This window comes from Sylvia atricapilla, chromosome 23 (genome assembly GCF_009819655.1).
Source record: "Sylvia atricapilla isolate bSylAtr1 chromosome 23, bSylAtr1.pri, whole genome shotgun sequence".
Classification (NCBI taxonomy): Eukaryota; Metazoa; Chordata; class Aves; order Passeriformes; family Sylviidae; genus Sylvia; species Sylvia atricapilla.
The window spans coordinates 3,679,568-3,695,326 of NC_089162.1; the positions used below are offsets into that span (position 1 = coordinate 3,679,568).

The 15,759-nt window shown below is 47.3% G+C and overlaps 1 protein-coding gene across 5 annotated transcripts in view; it reads right to left on the reverse strand.

Moving 5' to 3' along the window:
• Positions 1-15,759, reverse strand: part of GRAMD1B (GRAM domain containing 1B) — a 75,106-nt gene that overhangs the window by 2,719 nt on the left and 56,628 nt on the right. For all 5 annotated transcript variants that reach the window (XM_066334931.1, XM_066334932.1, XM_066334928.1 and 2 more), the window contains 13 exons: positions 13,739-13,842; positions 12,991-13,086; positions 12,575-12,655; positions 9,833-9,948; positions 8,894-9,050; positions 7,525-7,714; positions 6,451-6,594; positions 5,748-5,866; positions 5,012-5,154; positions 3,837-3,940; positions 2,901-3,104; positions 2,087-2,177; positions 42-149 (listed from right to left, as the gene is read on the reverse strand). In XM_066334931.1, the coding sequence (XP_066191028.1) occupies positions 42-149; positions 2,087-2,177; positions 2,901-3,104; positions 3,837-3,940; positions 5,012-5,154; positions 5,748-5,866; positions 6,451-6,594; positions 7,525-7,714; positions 8,894-9,050; positions 9,833-9,948; positions 12,575-12,655; positions 12,991-13,086; positions 13,739-13,842 (1,657 nt within the window). The remainder of the gene's footprint in view (positions 1-41; positions 150-2,086; positions 2,178-2,900; positions 3,105-3,836; positions 3,941-5,011; positions 5,155-5,747; positions 5,867-6,450; positions 6,595-7,524; positions 7,715-8,893; positions 9,051-9,832; positions 9,949-12,574; positions 12,656-12,990; positions 13,087-13,738; positions 13,843-15,759) is intronic.

A 15,759-nucleotide genomic window follows, 5' to 3' on the forward strand; every position in this document is an offset into this window, starting at 1 on the left:
TGCACAAAAACCACGCAGAGACCCGTCAGGTGTGGCTGTACCTCTCCTGCAGCCTCAGGCCCTGCCACGCCGTGAGTGTCTGCGTGGTGTACTCCAACATCCAGAGCTTGTAGAACAGCATCATGTTGAGAATGACCAGCAGCACCAGACTGCAAAGAAAGCAAGAGAACAGCCAGCTGAGGAGCAGTTCACAGCTCACTGCTCAACAGGAACACCTGGGACAACGCCCAGCCTTTAGGAAGGTGTCTGAGCCCCAGTCCATGCTGTGAGTGTGGGGATTTAATCTGAGTGAGCAGCCAGAACTTCACCTCGTGGGAGAAATGTGTGAGCCAGGACAGACAGACAGACAGGGGTGACAGCTCAGACAGAACAGGCCAGGTGAGTGGATGGGCTGAATGCAGAGAAAGGGAGGGAAATGGGAGAGTAAAGAGGTCAAAAAAGAGAGAGACAGTACCTGAAACAGATCCTAATGGGAGCAGGGAAGAGAAAAGACGGAGCAGCTGCAGGTTAGAAACGGACTGACACAAACTGAGAGGAGGAGGAGGAGGCTCAGACAGGGGGCAGGAAAAAGGAGCAGAGGGAAGAGAGGAAGGACAGACAGGGATCAATGTGCCTGCACTGCTGGTGAAGCTCCCTCAGCACAGCCGAGCTCCTGGGGACAGCAGGTGGCCGTGCAGGCACTGTCACACACACACACACTGCTCACATCCAGCCTTCCCCACTCCCACCCCTGGCACTGGGAACACGCCCCAGCCATGCCCTGCCCAGCTCCTCTCACCCCTCACCACACAGAGTCACTTCTGCTCCTCCCAGGAGGAGATTCCAGACTGCCAGCCTGGTGCCTGGCTCTGAACAGAGCAGTTATTCTGCTGGAAGAATGGCCCACTATGACCAGTTCAGTCAGGAGGATGGCAACTGGCCAGAGGAATATTCTGGAAACATCACAGGGAGCTCTGTGACCCAAGGGAAGCTGCCAGGAGACACTGGCACAAAGCTTTGGCACCTCTGTGTCCTGTTCTCATCATGACAGCACCTTACACCACCTCACCCATCACTGGCTGGGTGCTGCTGCAAACATCTGCATCTGTGCCCCCTCTGGGACCAGGGAACACAGAGAGGAGCTCAGCTGGAGCTGTAATGTCAGTCCTGGAATTCCAGCTCCTCCACAGCTCTCTAGAAGCCAGGTGGAGTTTAAGGAAAAGCTGAGCCCAAGTCAGAAAAGCCTGAATCACTGCTTTGGACTGTTCTGCTCCACAACACCTGCCCACAGCAAGGACTGCAGCACTAAATGAAGGCTGCTGTCAGTAAAACCAGTGATTTAGGAACTAAACTGAGCCACAAGGACCTGAGGAGCCCATTCCTAGCTCACTGGACAGCACATCCCAGTCCAGTGTCACCAATCCTGAAAGGTGTGGCAGGAGGGACACCCAAACCAAACAGTTCCTGCTGCTGGGATGATGAAATCACACCAATCTCTCGTGCTTCAGGTGTTTCTTCACTTATTGGGCAGAAATCATCTCTAAAGGCTCCAGCTGCTTTCTGCCTGTGCCTCTCACCGAAATCACTGCCCAGCACCAGACAGGGGAAGGTTCTGCCAGGCCAGAGGGAAGATGTGACACAATCCTCACAGACACTGAGCCCTGTTGTGGCAGCCCAGTGACTCCCAGAGAGCTTTGCACAGTCATTGTCCACAACAGCAGCTCGTGTGTCAGCAATTAAATCACTTGTTTTAAATTACCTACACACACACAGTTTCTATGTGCCATTAAAAATCTGTAAACCGTGTCCCTGAAGCAAAAAAATGAAAAGCTAAAATGCTTATAATTGCTGGATCTCTTCTCTTGTAGATATTGACTCCTCTGTTCCTGCACAGCTGCCTCTGTCCTGATTGTCACTGTCCCAGACAGGTCCCAGACCTGCCTCAGGACTCCCAGAACAAAGCTCATGTTTGGCTAAAACAAACTCAAAACTGATGGCAAAGGAGAGAAGGCAGCAGAGAACTCCAGGAAAAAAACTCCAGGGACACAGATAAACCAAAGGTGGTTAAAGCTGGCTGGGAAGGAAAGCAGGAAAATTCCTCACTTACACAAAGCTGATGACAAGGAGCAGCTTGGAGACACTCTGCAGGTGGAAGCCACTGGGGCTCTCCTCAGGGATGTGCCGTGTCTGAGTGGAACCTGAGGAGATGCGATGGATTTGGGATGGGGAACCCACCCCTCCACCTCACCCCAACAACCCCAACACATCCTCCCCACCCTGCTGGAGCCCTGGGCACTGAGAATTCCAGGTTTTCTGTGCTCACTGACCCCCCAGCAAACACTGCAGTGACCTGAGGACAGGGAAAAGGCTCCCAAAATTGAGTGACAGCCCTGGGATTGTGGGTGTGGGGTTTGGATAGGAGTGTGGGATATCACAGGGGGCAAAACTGAGAGTCTCAGGGTTTAGAATACAGTAATATAGATATAAAGCAAGATGGAGGATTTAGGGCAGAGGCTGAGTCCTTCTTTTTCATCTTCTTCTCCATGGTCTGGGTGGTGTTTTGTAATTGGACAGAAAAATCCCCACTGGGGGCCAGGGTTGGTTGGTTATTTATTTAACCCACAGGTGGTGGGTTAAAAGTAAAAATAATTTAAGTGTCATTTCTTAATTGGACAGTTTATCCTTAAAAGGCCTTGTAGAGAGAGAGATAGGGGTCATTTTTTAGTTTGTTAGCTACAAGTGCTGTAGCACTCACAGCTTGTGAGACTGTAACATAGACAAGAATTAATAAACACCCGAGTCTGAACAAGAAACACTTTCTGGCGCATTTAACCCCGACTGTGGCAGAAAAAGAATTAAAAACCTTCCCTGCCCCTCTGTTTGCCCCCATGCCCAGGGCTGTGGGGCTGGCAGCTGCTCACCTGCCACGTGCTTGATTCGATGGGCAACCTCCTCGTCCGTGGGGGTGGTGACGGGGCTGAGCACCTCCTCCAGGTGCGGCACCCGCAGGTGAGTGTGCGCGCGCTTCCGCCGCCGCACCGCCGACTGCTTGCTCACCTTCTCCTTGGGGGATTGTCTGTGCACCTCAGCCAGGTACGTGCTCTCTGTCTTGGTCAGCTCGCTCTCTGCAGCACCAAGGGGGGAGTGTTAGAGGTGTGGTTTTGTAAAGGGGGGAGAGGTTTAACTCCTCTGTCCTGATGCTTTAGGATTTCAGCTTTTCTATTTTCCATCTCTCTGTAACCCTGCAGTTGTTTAGTGTAGAGCTCCAAACCCCACACACAGTGTGAGCTGCTGCTGCCCCACTTTGGGCACACACAATTCCTCTCCAGGCCTGGCAGTCAAGGAGCCCTCACTGCCTCAGGCCTCAGAGATGGGAACAAAAGGGAGTTGGGGGCAGCAAACTTGGGCTCAATGATTCATTACCTGGAGCTGGAATTGGGAGATGAACCCCCAATGTGCAAATGGCCCCAACTGATCCAAGTGTGCAAAGCCGTGACCATTGTCCATTTTGGGTGCAGCCCCTGGGGGGCTTTGTCTGCCCTAAATGTACCTGAGACCCTTCCATAAATAGAATTATAAATAGAATTTATTATTTTAATTCTGTCTGGCCTCTGTTTTTAGGTAAGCCCTGAAAAAGGCATCAGCTGGGCCAAAGAAGAGAGATTTGTGCTCCATATTCCTCCTGCCTTTTACCATAATTTATCCCCAAACTGCCTGACAGGGAGCAGCATTTGATGCCCTGATGAATTCCAGCAGGTATTTTGGGTGTGGCAGCCCCTTTTACAAACCACCCAAAGGTTGGACCATGCTGCTCACTCCCAGGCAAACACGAGTGCCACTGGCATTGCCACTCTTACCCAAATGACGGAAATAATCTTCCAGGCCGCTCCAAAAATTCTTCTCAATGAAGGACTTCACCAGTCCCCAAGGCTGTTTCCTGTAGCGCAGTTCTGTGGAAACCCTGTGAGGAGACAAAGGTCAGTCATTCCCTGCTTTTGCTTCCTTGGGGTGATATCAATTCACCATCTTTGTCAGTGTAAATCCAGGAAATAATCATGTACACTGTTATTTCTGGAATGGCCTCAGCCTTTCACGTTTCCAGAGAAGTGCTGCTGGAAAAGTCCTTCCAAAGGCAGGAAGAGCCTCTCCCAAGAGTACTCCACAGCCACTTGGCAGACATTTGGATTATCATCACAGAGTCACATGGATACAGCTTTGCCCAGTTCCTCTGCTTCTTCCCCCAGCACAGCCCCAGGAAGTTCATCCTGTTCCTTATCAGAGTCTGCAGTGATAAAAGAGGCTCTGAAAACCCCTGCATCCAAGAGAGAGGCATGAAAAAAATCTCTAAATTCTCTCCTTGATGCAGCTCTAACTCCTCTGCACTGATGCCAACCCAGCAGGTGAAAATCCTGCCCCTGCTCTTCCTGACAGGAATGTCCCAGCATAAGACAAAGAAATAACCCCTCAACCCTTCCTAACCCACACAAACAGCAAAAACTCCCTCCCAAAGGTGCTTTTTGCTCATCATCCACTAGAGTCTGCAGTGACAACAGGCTCTGCAAACCCCTACAAGAGGGAGGCAAGAAAAATGTGAAAATCCTCTCCCTGATGCAGTTTTAACTCCTCTGCATTGATGTCAAACCAGCAGGTTAAAATATTCATGACAAGAATGTCCCAGCAACAGGACAAAGAAATAACCCCTTAACCCTTCCTACCCCACACAAACACCAAAAACTCCCTCCCAAAGGTGCTTTTTGCTCATCATCCACTCGGAGTCTGCAGTGACAACAGGCTCTGCAAACCCTTACAAGAGAGAGGTAAGAAAAATCTCTTAAATCCTGTAAATCTGCAGATGCAGCTCTAACTCCTCTGCGCTGCTGCCAACCCAGCAGGTGAAAATCCTGCCCCTACTCTTCATGGCAGTAATGAAGACAAAGAAATAACCCCCTCAACCCTTCCTAACCCACCCAAACTGCAACACTCCCTCCCAGAGGTTGCCTTTTGCTCATCACCCACTCCCCAGGACAGGTACCTGAGTCGGCTTTTGTTCCTGGCAACACGAGTCAACGTGTAGCGGTTGATGGTGTAGAAATAATCGTGGTAGGGGACGTCGTGGGTTAGCACCTCGGCATCTATGACATAGCACTCGCTCTCCTGGCTGGCTTTGTACATTGTCTGCAGGGAAAACAGCAGCCAAGGCAGCTCTGAGTGTGCTCAGGGCACGGCTCTGGAGAGGGGTGCTGGGAAAACCCAGCTCTGCAGAGATGTGGAAACTGAGAGGGGTTTTTAAAAGGTTTTATTCTATTATCGATCTCACAGAAGGGTGAGACACAAGAGATGTGAAGCTCAACACTTTTCTATCAGAAGCCAAACTATTTCTTTGGTGCAATACCTTATTATTGGGTTTTTTTCAGCCTGTCAGCTTTTGCCACACAACGTTGCTAATACTTCTAACATCAATCACTGATTATTTTACCCCATGAGCATCTTTCAGAGCTCAAAAGCCATCAGTTTGGGTGAGGAAAAAAAAACAAAAAAACAGCTGTTAAGATGTGCTGCCTTGCTCACAAACTGAGCTGCTTTTGCTGGGAAATCTGTGGTGTTGTCATTAAAATCCAGGGTAAGATTAACTATTCATGGCTGCGAGTTAAATCAAGGGGATGTGAAGAGGAAAACGGACAGAGACAATGAAAACACGCTCAGGACAAGAAAAGAACTCCCAGAGCAGTTTCTACCAAGCATTGCAGCCCTGCTCCAGTGCCACTCACCTGAGTCTCAGTGACTGTGGCAGTTTTGGGGGCCAGAGGGTTGGTGAGGGTGATGGTGTACAGGATCACTCTGGTCTGATTGCCATTTTCCTCCTTCTTCCAAGGGTGAAAGATAATATCTGCGAGCACAAAGCAACATTCCAGTCAGGTAACTGGGGAGGGATCTCTGGGGGAAGGCATAACCATATAACCAAGCTGGGGATGGGATCTCCTTCCCTTTGGGGAGCCTGGCTGCTCCAGAGCTCAGCTGAGTGTGAAACAAAGGGCTCCCGTGCTAAATGGGAATATTTCCCCTCTTTCAAGTGCAGGGAAAGGGGGAGAGGCTGGGGATTTATCCTCTCCAGCAAACCTACAAAAGGGAAAGGAGGGTTATGACATGCCAAGGGATTCTCTCTGCAGCTCTGTCTGTGCCAGTGTCAGGTGAGGAGCTACAAAAGCTTTTCCCTCGCACTGCTAAGCCTCCAACAGAGGATCAGGACTTAGGTGATGACAAAAAAAAATAAATCTCCTTTTTCCCTAAAAATCTGTTCCAGCTGTTAGAAAATCAATGCAGATGGGCACACAGGTCCTGCCTGCTTTTGGTCACTGCCAGCACAGGCCACGCTGTCCCAAAATCTGCTCAGAGTGTCCCCCAAAGCAGACAAAACCGTGCCTCCACGGCAGAGCCCTGCCCTCTGCAGCCCCTGTGGCAGCAGGAGCTCACCAGAGAAGCGGCGCTGCTCCATGAAATCCCTCTGGAACTGGGAGTCAGTGAAGAGCAGGTCGTAGAGCTTGTCCACGCTGAAGTTGAACACCTCGTTCACGTACTGGCGCCCGTTCAGGTCCTCGTAAAAGGCTTGGACCTCCCCTGTGGGGACACAGACCCTCAGGGCCCAGCCACCACCCTCCAGGGTGATGGGAGATGTGATTGTACAGCACCAGTGTTGGAGCCCTGGGCACTGAGAATTCCAGACTTTCTGTGCTCACTGACCCCCAAGCAACACTGCAGTGACCTGAGGCCGGGGAAAAGGCTCCCAAAATTGAGTGACAGCCCTGGGATTGTGGGTGTGGGGTTTGGATAGGAGTGTGTGATATCACAGGGGGCAAAACTGAGAGTTTCAGGGTTTAGAATACAGTAATATAGATATAAAGCAAGATGGAGGATTTAGGGCAGAGGCTGAGTCCTTCTTTTTCACCTTCTCCATGGTCTGGGTGGGGTTTTGTAATTGGATAGAAAAATCCCCATTGCAGACCGGGGGTGGTTGGTGATTGGGTTAAAAGTAAAAATAATTTAGGTGTCATTTCATAATTGGACACTTTTTTCTTAAAAGGCCTTGTAGAGATAGAGACAGAGCCATTTTTCACTTTGTTAGCTGGAACTCACAACATGTGAGAGTGTAACATAGATAAGAATTAATAAACATCTGAGCCTGAACACGGAATCCATCTCTCAAGCATTTAATCCTGGCTCTGACAGAAAAGGAGATAAAAACCAATACACCAGGACCCCAATATTTCAGAAGGAACCTAAAGGAAGAACCTCAACCCTTTCTCTGCACTGATCCCAAAGCAGGAGTTGGGACTCTTTGTCAGAAGGGATAATTAATTACACTGCTTATTTTAGGGACATCCTAAAACTTTTAGGCACACCCGAAAACTTAAACACATTCACTCTCTGCAGCCCACAATGGGAATTCCTTTCATCCTCAGAGCCCAGAAGAGGATTTCAGCAGCCACCACTCCATTCCCTCCCAGGGAAGGATGGGACAAGGATGGAAATCCCCCTGTGGCCACGTACCCTCATCGTGGGTGTCTGAGGAGTCACTGAGCTCAGTGGGAATGTCTTCGTTGTCATTGAAGTCCAGGGAGGGGGAGTTCACAGGGCCAATGATGTCGATTTTCTCTCCCATGATGTTGGCAATGCCAAGGTCTTTCTCCACGGGGCTCTCTGCCACGGCCTCCTCCTCCTCTGGGAGCACTCCATCGAACTGCAGCAAGGACAGGGCACAACATCAGCACCTGGGAACGGGCTTTGCCTCACAAAAACCCACATATCTGAGCCGATTTCTGAATGCGTGGCCTTGACTTTTCTGGAAGTTAACTAGAGAGAGGAGGACAACTGCCAGGCAGTGTTTGTAAAACCTCCTCACAAAAAAAAAAAAAAAAAATCAGTGTTCAAGCTTTGAGCAGCAGCAGGTTTTGTGTTCAGACAAACACAATATTGTCCCATGCTGGTTGTGCTCCTGAACAAGCTGAAAGAACCTGGGGTAATATCTGAACAAGGTCTGTTCTGCCATAACACCAGGAGGGTACACACTGTTTTCCAGGGAATTACTGAAGGCAGGGAAGAAATTATAATTCTTTTATGTCCAAGACTTTTCATCCAGAAGCACAGAAAGGAAAATGCTCTTGCTGCTGAGAGTCCCAGTGACAAAATCACTGCCCAAGGACTGAAACCAGCAGCAGTGGAGCAGCAGCTGGAGGATGAACAAACCTCAGGGGGTGCTGGATTTCAGGGAAAACAAATCCCTGCTGCTAGAGGAGGTCATGCTGTTTTATACTACAGACTTTGAGATTTAGAAGGTTGAAAATTACTCCTTTTTTTTTTTAGGATGTGTCTCTCTTTTATACTATTTTACACAGACCAATTTGATTGGTGAAAAAAAAAAAGGCAAACTTCTTCAATCACATTGGTCAGAGCAGAGGGACATCAAGAAGTCCCTCCTAAAAAAAATAACATATGTACAGTTACAAAAACATTTTTTGTTGCCCTGGTTCATTGCTGACATGTTTTGCTTTTCTGAAATTCTTTTCCCCAGGGAATTTTCTGTCAACAGGAGAAATGTTTTTGTAGCTGTAACTTTGTTATTCATTCCTTTCCCCAGGAGGGACTTCTTGATGTCCCTCTGCTCTGACCAATGGCAGTGAAGAGGTTTGTCTCTGTGTCACCAATCAGATTGGGCTGTGTGAAATGGTATAAAAGGGAGACACAGCCCAAAAATCAAGGAGTCATTTTCAGCCTTGTGAATCTCGGAGTCTATGTCCTTGTGGTGTAAAACAACATCATTTTCTCTTTTTTTGCAGAAAATTCGCCGAGAAAAGAATTTCAGAAAACCCAAACACCTCAGGCACAGAACCAGGGCTAAAAGCAGGGATTAAAAACTCACCGAGGCTGGGGCTTCACTGCTGCCCGTGGAGGTCAGGGTGCTGGCAGTGACAGATTTCTTTGGCAGCTGAGGGCTGGCCTCTGCCTTGGCCTCCATGCTGCTCTTGGAGGAGCTGTCGTTGACCTCGTTCTCCTCCACGGGGATTTCTTCGCAGTAGCTGGGACGCCACAGAGAACACAGGTTTTTATGGTTACCCCTCTCACAACAGCTACAGCTGCACACACAGAGCAAGTGAGAATGGTTCTATGAAGTCTCCACGCTGTCCAGAGGCAGGAATGGCTCAGTGCAGGGGGGAGCAAGCCCCGATTTTTGGGGGGTTTATACAGGGACTGACAAGCATCAGCATTTTCTGGCCATGCAGCACTGCCTGGTGTAGAGATGCATCTGAATAACTTAGGCCATTCTTTGTACTGTTTGTGGATAAGAAGACACCTGCAGTCTTCTTTTTCAGAATTTTCAAAGATTCGTCAAGGCTACGGGCACAGCAACAGGTCTAAAAATAATGAGGGAGAGCCTGGGAAAGTGTCACCAAGAAATACAAAACTCAAACAGAAGGCACACGGCGTGGTGATGGAGCAGTTCAGTGCCCTGAAGGATGTGTGCCTGTCTGATGGACAAACGACTTGGCCAATCAAAAGACTCCTGCAGGTGTAAACAGCAGTGCTAGAAAATAAAACTGTGGCTTTATGTAAATAATAAATGGCCTGTGTTAGAATCAGATTGATTCATTCATTTCAGGAGCCCGTATTTTCCCTGCAGCCGTGCCTTGTGCTTGGGCATTTCTGGAACTGCTCACGAGAAAACGCTACACTTCCAGCTCTTCAGGCATCACACATCCAAGGGCAAGCACCTGGCCAGGCCCAGGGATGTGTGAGGACCAGCAGCAGTTTGGGACATGCAGCACAAGCTGCTCCCCCAGGCAGAGCCCAGCCCACTCACCCCATGGTGTTGAAGTCATCGTCAGGAGGCACGTAGTCTTCATCATCACTGGTCAGCCCCAGCTCGTTCCCATAACACTGGTGGACAAAGTGCCAGAGCTCCTTTGGACACAGAGGCTGGAACAGGACACAGAACGTCATTTATGTGCAGCCAAAAAGGCCAAAATATAGTGAAAGTGTGGAATTAGCACTGCCAGGAGGGCATGACTTGCCCTGAAAGGAGAAGTGAGGGATGCTGATACTTGAGGTGGGAGACTTTCTGTGGGCTCAGCTCTGTGAAAATCCCTTTTATGGAGTTGATTACTATTTATGGAGTTTGTCATTTATTATATTTCTTTTCAGAAATAAAATTATTTCTTTATTATTCGTTATAACGATTTATTTTAATAATAATTTTATAAAAATAATTATTTTATAGATAAAATAAACTACAAATGCCATCAGATACAATTTTATATTTTTATATAAATAATGGGATTTTACATTTTTATATATAAATATATATTTTTTTACATATAATGGAATTTTATATATATATACATATGCGTATATATTATACATATACACGCATATAAGTATATCTAATACTACTTATAGATATACTATATATACATACACAAATACATATATGTTATATGTGATAAATATAACACATTATATATATAATATATCATAAAATGTTATTATATAATATATTACAAATAATCTCATATATTATAATATACAATAATACAATATATATGTGATTATCTGTAATGTTTTAATATATTATTTATTATTATTCCATTTTATTACTTATTTAATCTCTGGCTTATAGATTGCCCCCACTGAGCACAAACACGACCTGTCACCAAAAATCCTCCACCATCAGCCCAGGTTCTGCCCCAAAATCTGCCACTGTCATTTTTCCATGCCACAGCCTCCTGCTCCTTATAAAAATCCAAAAGCAGCAGATGGATGAGATTTCCCACTGAACAGTGCTGGAATGTAGCAATGGAAGCACTAAACCTGCATTTCCCTCCACCTCTTCTGCTCCTCCATTTTTAATCTCTGCTGCTCCACCAGCCCCAAGACATTTTGAGGTTTATTTTTTCCCCCCCACAACCAACTTTGTTTAAATTAAAGCTGCCTGAAAAACCCCAGCTGCAGGGAAAATGAGCTAAAGCAGCAACGAAGGAAAACATTTCCTGCTGCAGTCTGGAATCAAAAGGAGTTTGTGTCACCAGACACCCCCGTGAAAAGTAAAAAAAAAAAAAAAAAAAAAAAAGTAAAAAAGAGAAAATTAATTATCCAGACCACTGAAAAAAGCCCAGATTTTAGGGATGCAGGTCAGTGATCACCACATGACTGTGACATGACACTCTAAAAAACGGGGCAGGAAAACTTGTGAGCTCAAGATGTGGTACAGGGATCAAAGGGGATTTTCACCCAGAAGAAACTTATGACCAACAACAAAGATTTCTTGGTAAAGAGGGGAAACAAATCCAGTGAACTTTCTCCTGAGTTTCTGGCTTGAATTTCTTCCCATAGTAACTGCATGGGATAAGGCAGGAATTTTTTAATCTCGCTCCCTACCAGCAGCAACCAAAAGCATGGGGAAAAAAAAAAAAGCCTCTAATGAGGAACTTTCATCCAGAAAAATCTGACTGTTCCACCTCCTTCCCACACACATTAATTAACTCCCATCCATGTCTTATCAGGAACACTGGACTCAGCTCTTTGTCCCCTTTTCCTGCCAGCCACGGATGCCACATGTGGAAAAAAAGAGCTCTGGAAATGTTTCCTGTGTTTATCACTCGGTCAGTTCCCTTTTGCCTTGACCTTGAGACCAAGGGCGCTGGATTTTCATCGGGAATTTCAAAAGGCTGCTCAGGTTACAGCCCATGGAACAGCACAGGCTGCCCCAGGCAAGGTGATCCTCTCTCCTCCTAAATCCCACCCCGATTTTTGGGGACAGGGTGTTTATTCCCTGTGCCCCATTCCTCCAGCGTGGTCTGAATTCCAGCCAGGACAGCCCGAAATTGTGGGAGCTCTGTAACATCAGCTCCCTGCTGCAGGGAGGGCAGAAATTCCCTGCACACTGTGGAACAGACACTGGCTCAAATACAGGATTTGCAGGGGTTCTGGCACAGCAGGAGCAGATTTATTTTAAAATCCAACCCATTGAGCCCTCACCCAGTGCACCCTGCACCCACAGCTGCTCTCTCTTGGATCTGGCATGTCCTGGACTCTCACTTTCTGCCCTGTCTGGACCTCCACACTCCTGGAGCACAGACTTACTGAGAGCACTGCCTGCACACTGAGTTAATTCTGCTGCTTTCTGAACTGCTTTCTTGAGGGCTGTGGAATTACAGACCTCCAAAAAAAAAAAAAATTCCCTCCTGAGGCTCTGATTCCTCACCAGGGGCAAAGTGGCACCTACTGTGTGTGATTTACCCCAGAAAATAGGAGATTTACCTGGTGATTTACCCCAAAAAATGGGTTATTAACCCCAGAAAATGGGTGATTTATCCCAAAAAATGGGTTATTAACCCCAGAAAACAGGCGATTTATCCCAGAAAACGTACTCATTAACCCCAGTAAAAAATTCCCTGCAAGAAGAGGGACTTGCATCTGCAGTCATGAGCCTGCTCTGCCCAAACCCTTGTGTTTGCTGTCCCTAGGTGATTATTTTCAGCCAGAAGTGATGCTCCTGCCCATCTCCATCCCCACCTTCCAGCCCAGCTGGGGTTTCTCTCTGTACCTTGTCGAGCAGAGCGTTCTGCCACAGTCTGAACATCATCATGTACGTCCTGTCCCGAGCCCCAAAGGAAGTAAAAAAGTGCTGCATGGGGGAGAGAAGGAGAGAAAGATCAGAAAAAGCAAAAAAAAACCAGGAGAAGAACACACCAAGGCTGGTTTGAGGGCACTCTGCAGCTGGAGTGAGCCATCCATGGAGCACAGAGTGAAGCTCATGGAGAGGCCAGGGAATCTCACCAGGGAGTGAGCACTGGAACATTGCTAGGGACATGCTCCTGGAAATCCTGGATATTTTACCTGGCCCCTCATCTGGGCTCCAGCCTCAGCCCAGCTCAGCACAAACCCTGCCCTCAGCCCTTTGCCCAGTTTGGAAAAACCCCAAACACACGCTGAGTGCCCTGGCAGGGGTGGCCTCGGTACCTTTTCAGTGTCAGTGCAAACTTGGATGGCATTGGGAATGAGCCGAGCTGTCTTCTCCTTGGTCATGGAGCAGATGTCCTTCAAGCGAACTGTCAGCTGCAGCAGGGAGGGGAAAACACCAGGAAGGAGAGAGAGTGGTGAGAAAGGCAGCAGGGAGAGCGCTTCTGTGAAAAACCAGGTTCGCTTTCCTGGTAAAATTTAAAAACTTTAATAAAAAGACACTAGGAGATAGAAATAAAGGTTTAAAACAGGTGCTTGGCATTCAGCCAAGACCACACCTACTATCTGGGAGAAATTCCTTAAATACTTTTCCTATTGCATCAGCCTGTTGCATATTTATAGCCTATTATACATATTCCTATTTTTCTAAGAACTGTTTAGCACGGCCCCTCCTTGGGTCTGCTCTTTTAGAGCACACATGGTTTATTGCCACTTCTAGTTTGGACTGTGATCTACACTTTTTTCAGACAGCAGATATTGATAGTCAGCATTTTAACAGCAGGGTCTTCATTAGATGTTTATTGGATGTCATCTTGACTAAACAGACAGCTCACTTCTAATCCCATCAGCTACTATTACTCCTAAATCTTTATTAATAGCAGAAATAAAAGCAAAGTTATTTTAGCATCATACACACGGCATTCATCTTAATATCTGTGAAAAGCCAGCTTTGTAATATGTATTTATAACAGCTCCCAAAGCAAATCTGAGCACAGCCCCAGGCTGGGGCAGTTTGGGAGAGCCTCACCAGTGTCTCCCAGCGGAAGATGTTGCTGTAGAAGCAGATCCAGTTCTCGGAGAGGTAGAGGCGGCCCTGCAGGAGAATGTCCCTCTGGAGAGCACATGAGTAATCTGTGGGAGGACAGCACGTGCTCAGTGAGCAGCACAGAAAACACAAAATGCAACTGCTACCTGAAGATTCTTTGCCTTTTATATTTTTTAAATCCTGCGCTGCATCAGTGCATAACTCTAAACTCCGTGTAAAGTGTCACTTCGGTCACACAAAACAATCCCTCTGGGTCTGGAACTCAAGGACACCCAAAAACCTCAGGCCCCAAAATTATAAACAAAAGTGAATTGGGAAGGAGCAAACTGAGGCAAAGTGACTTTATTACCTGAAGCTGTAATTGGAGGATTAACCCCTGATATGCAAATGGACCCAATTTATAATTGTGTGAAAAACTCGTGACCATTGTCCATTTGGGGTGGAGCCCCTTGGGGCACAGGGCACACTGTGGATTTAATTGGCACAGCCAGTTTGACATCCAAGATGCCTTGGCAAGACCAAACAAGAGTTTTGAAGATTACATGAAGATTGGCTCAAGTCTGGCAGACAGGAAAAGAAGATTGAATCAAAGCAAGCAAGAGATGTTGTAAAATGTACGAGTTTTGTCTGGGTGATTTTAACCCAATCATTGGAGTAAAAAGTTTTTAGTCTTCCTAAAATAGTATATAGCATTTGGAAATCTCAATAAAAACAAATTCTGATCAGTGAATCACCTTCACATCTCTCAATCCTCCATCCCTGGGGAGGCTTCATCTGCCCTAAATCTACCTGAAGGCCCTTCATTAAATACATCCACTTAACAAATCCACGCTTTTACCTTTGGCCTCTGCTCCCAGGTAAGCGTGACAAAAGGCACCAGGACAGCCCGAAGGTGAGGATGAGCAGCAGGAGAAGACACCCAGCACAGAGCTGAGCCCCAGCTGCTGCCCTGCCCACGGGGCTGTTTGCTCCAGGGACATGTCACAGCCCATCTCTCCCCCTGACTGATGATCTGCCTCATCAGCTGGTCACTCTGCACCGGCCCACGTGCTATTTCCAGATTTAATCTGTCTCCTCCTGTCTGCCTGCCCGGAGTCATTGTGTATTTTCCCCTCACCCCCTCGTTTAAAGCATCCCTAAGGATTTCCATCCCTCTGCAGCTTTCAGCAGCGTGGGGCACAGGAGGGGATCTGCAGTTGTGTAAGGCACAGGAGCAGATGCATCTCACCAGCTGGGAGGTGAGGTTTGGGAAGGGCACTCAAGTGTGAGCAGGGATGCTGGGGAAAAGGGAGGGGAAAAAAAATCACATCATTCCCCACTGAACGAGGAAAACCCATCAGAAAATCAGAACCCATTGGAAATGGGGCTCTGCCTGTGCTCCAGGCAGACAAAACAGGCTCCTTGTCAGTGAGATAATGACAGGAGAACGGAAGGAATGAGGGATTTCTCTTCCCAAACAAACTCTGGAGCTGCTGGGAGATAAAACCAGCTCTGAGAGAGAAAGGAAACAGTGGGAAGGATCCCACTGGTTGATGAAAGGAATGAGAGAGATTTGTCTTTACAGACAAACTGTGGGTCTGCTGGTAAATAAAACTGGATACTGAGGGACGAAAAATCGATGGGAAGAACCAGAAATTCCATGGGAATTCCACTGAGTGACACGAGGAAAAGAAAAAGGGATGTACATTTTAGAAGGGGTCTGTATTAGGTGGCTTGGGAAGTCTGGACCTCTCGAGTACCTCAGCCAGTGGGGAAAGAGAGAGGGAAATGTGGCTGGAAATTGGGATAAAAAGGAGGCTGAATCTTCTAAAAATTGGAGAGACCCCAGGAAAAATGCCCCATGGCCTCTCCCTTTATTGGGATAAAATTCCAGGACTCCTCTCTTTCCTTTTTGGACATAAACCTCTGGTGTTTGTGCTTAATTTTAATCAATTTTCCTGCCAAGAACGAAACCCTGGAGGGACATGTGCTGCTCCCCTGCCCAGAGCACAGCACTGCCCTTA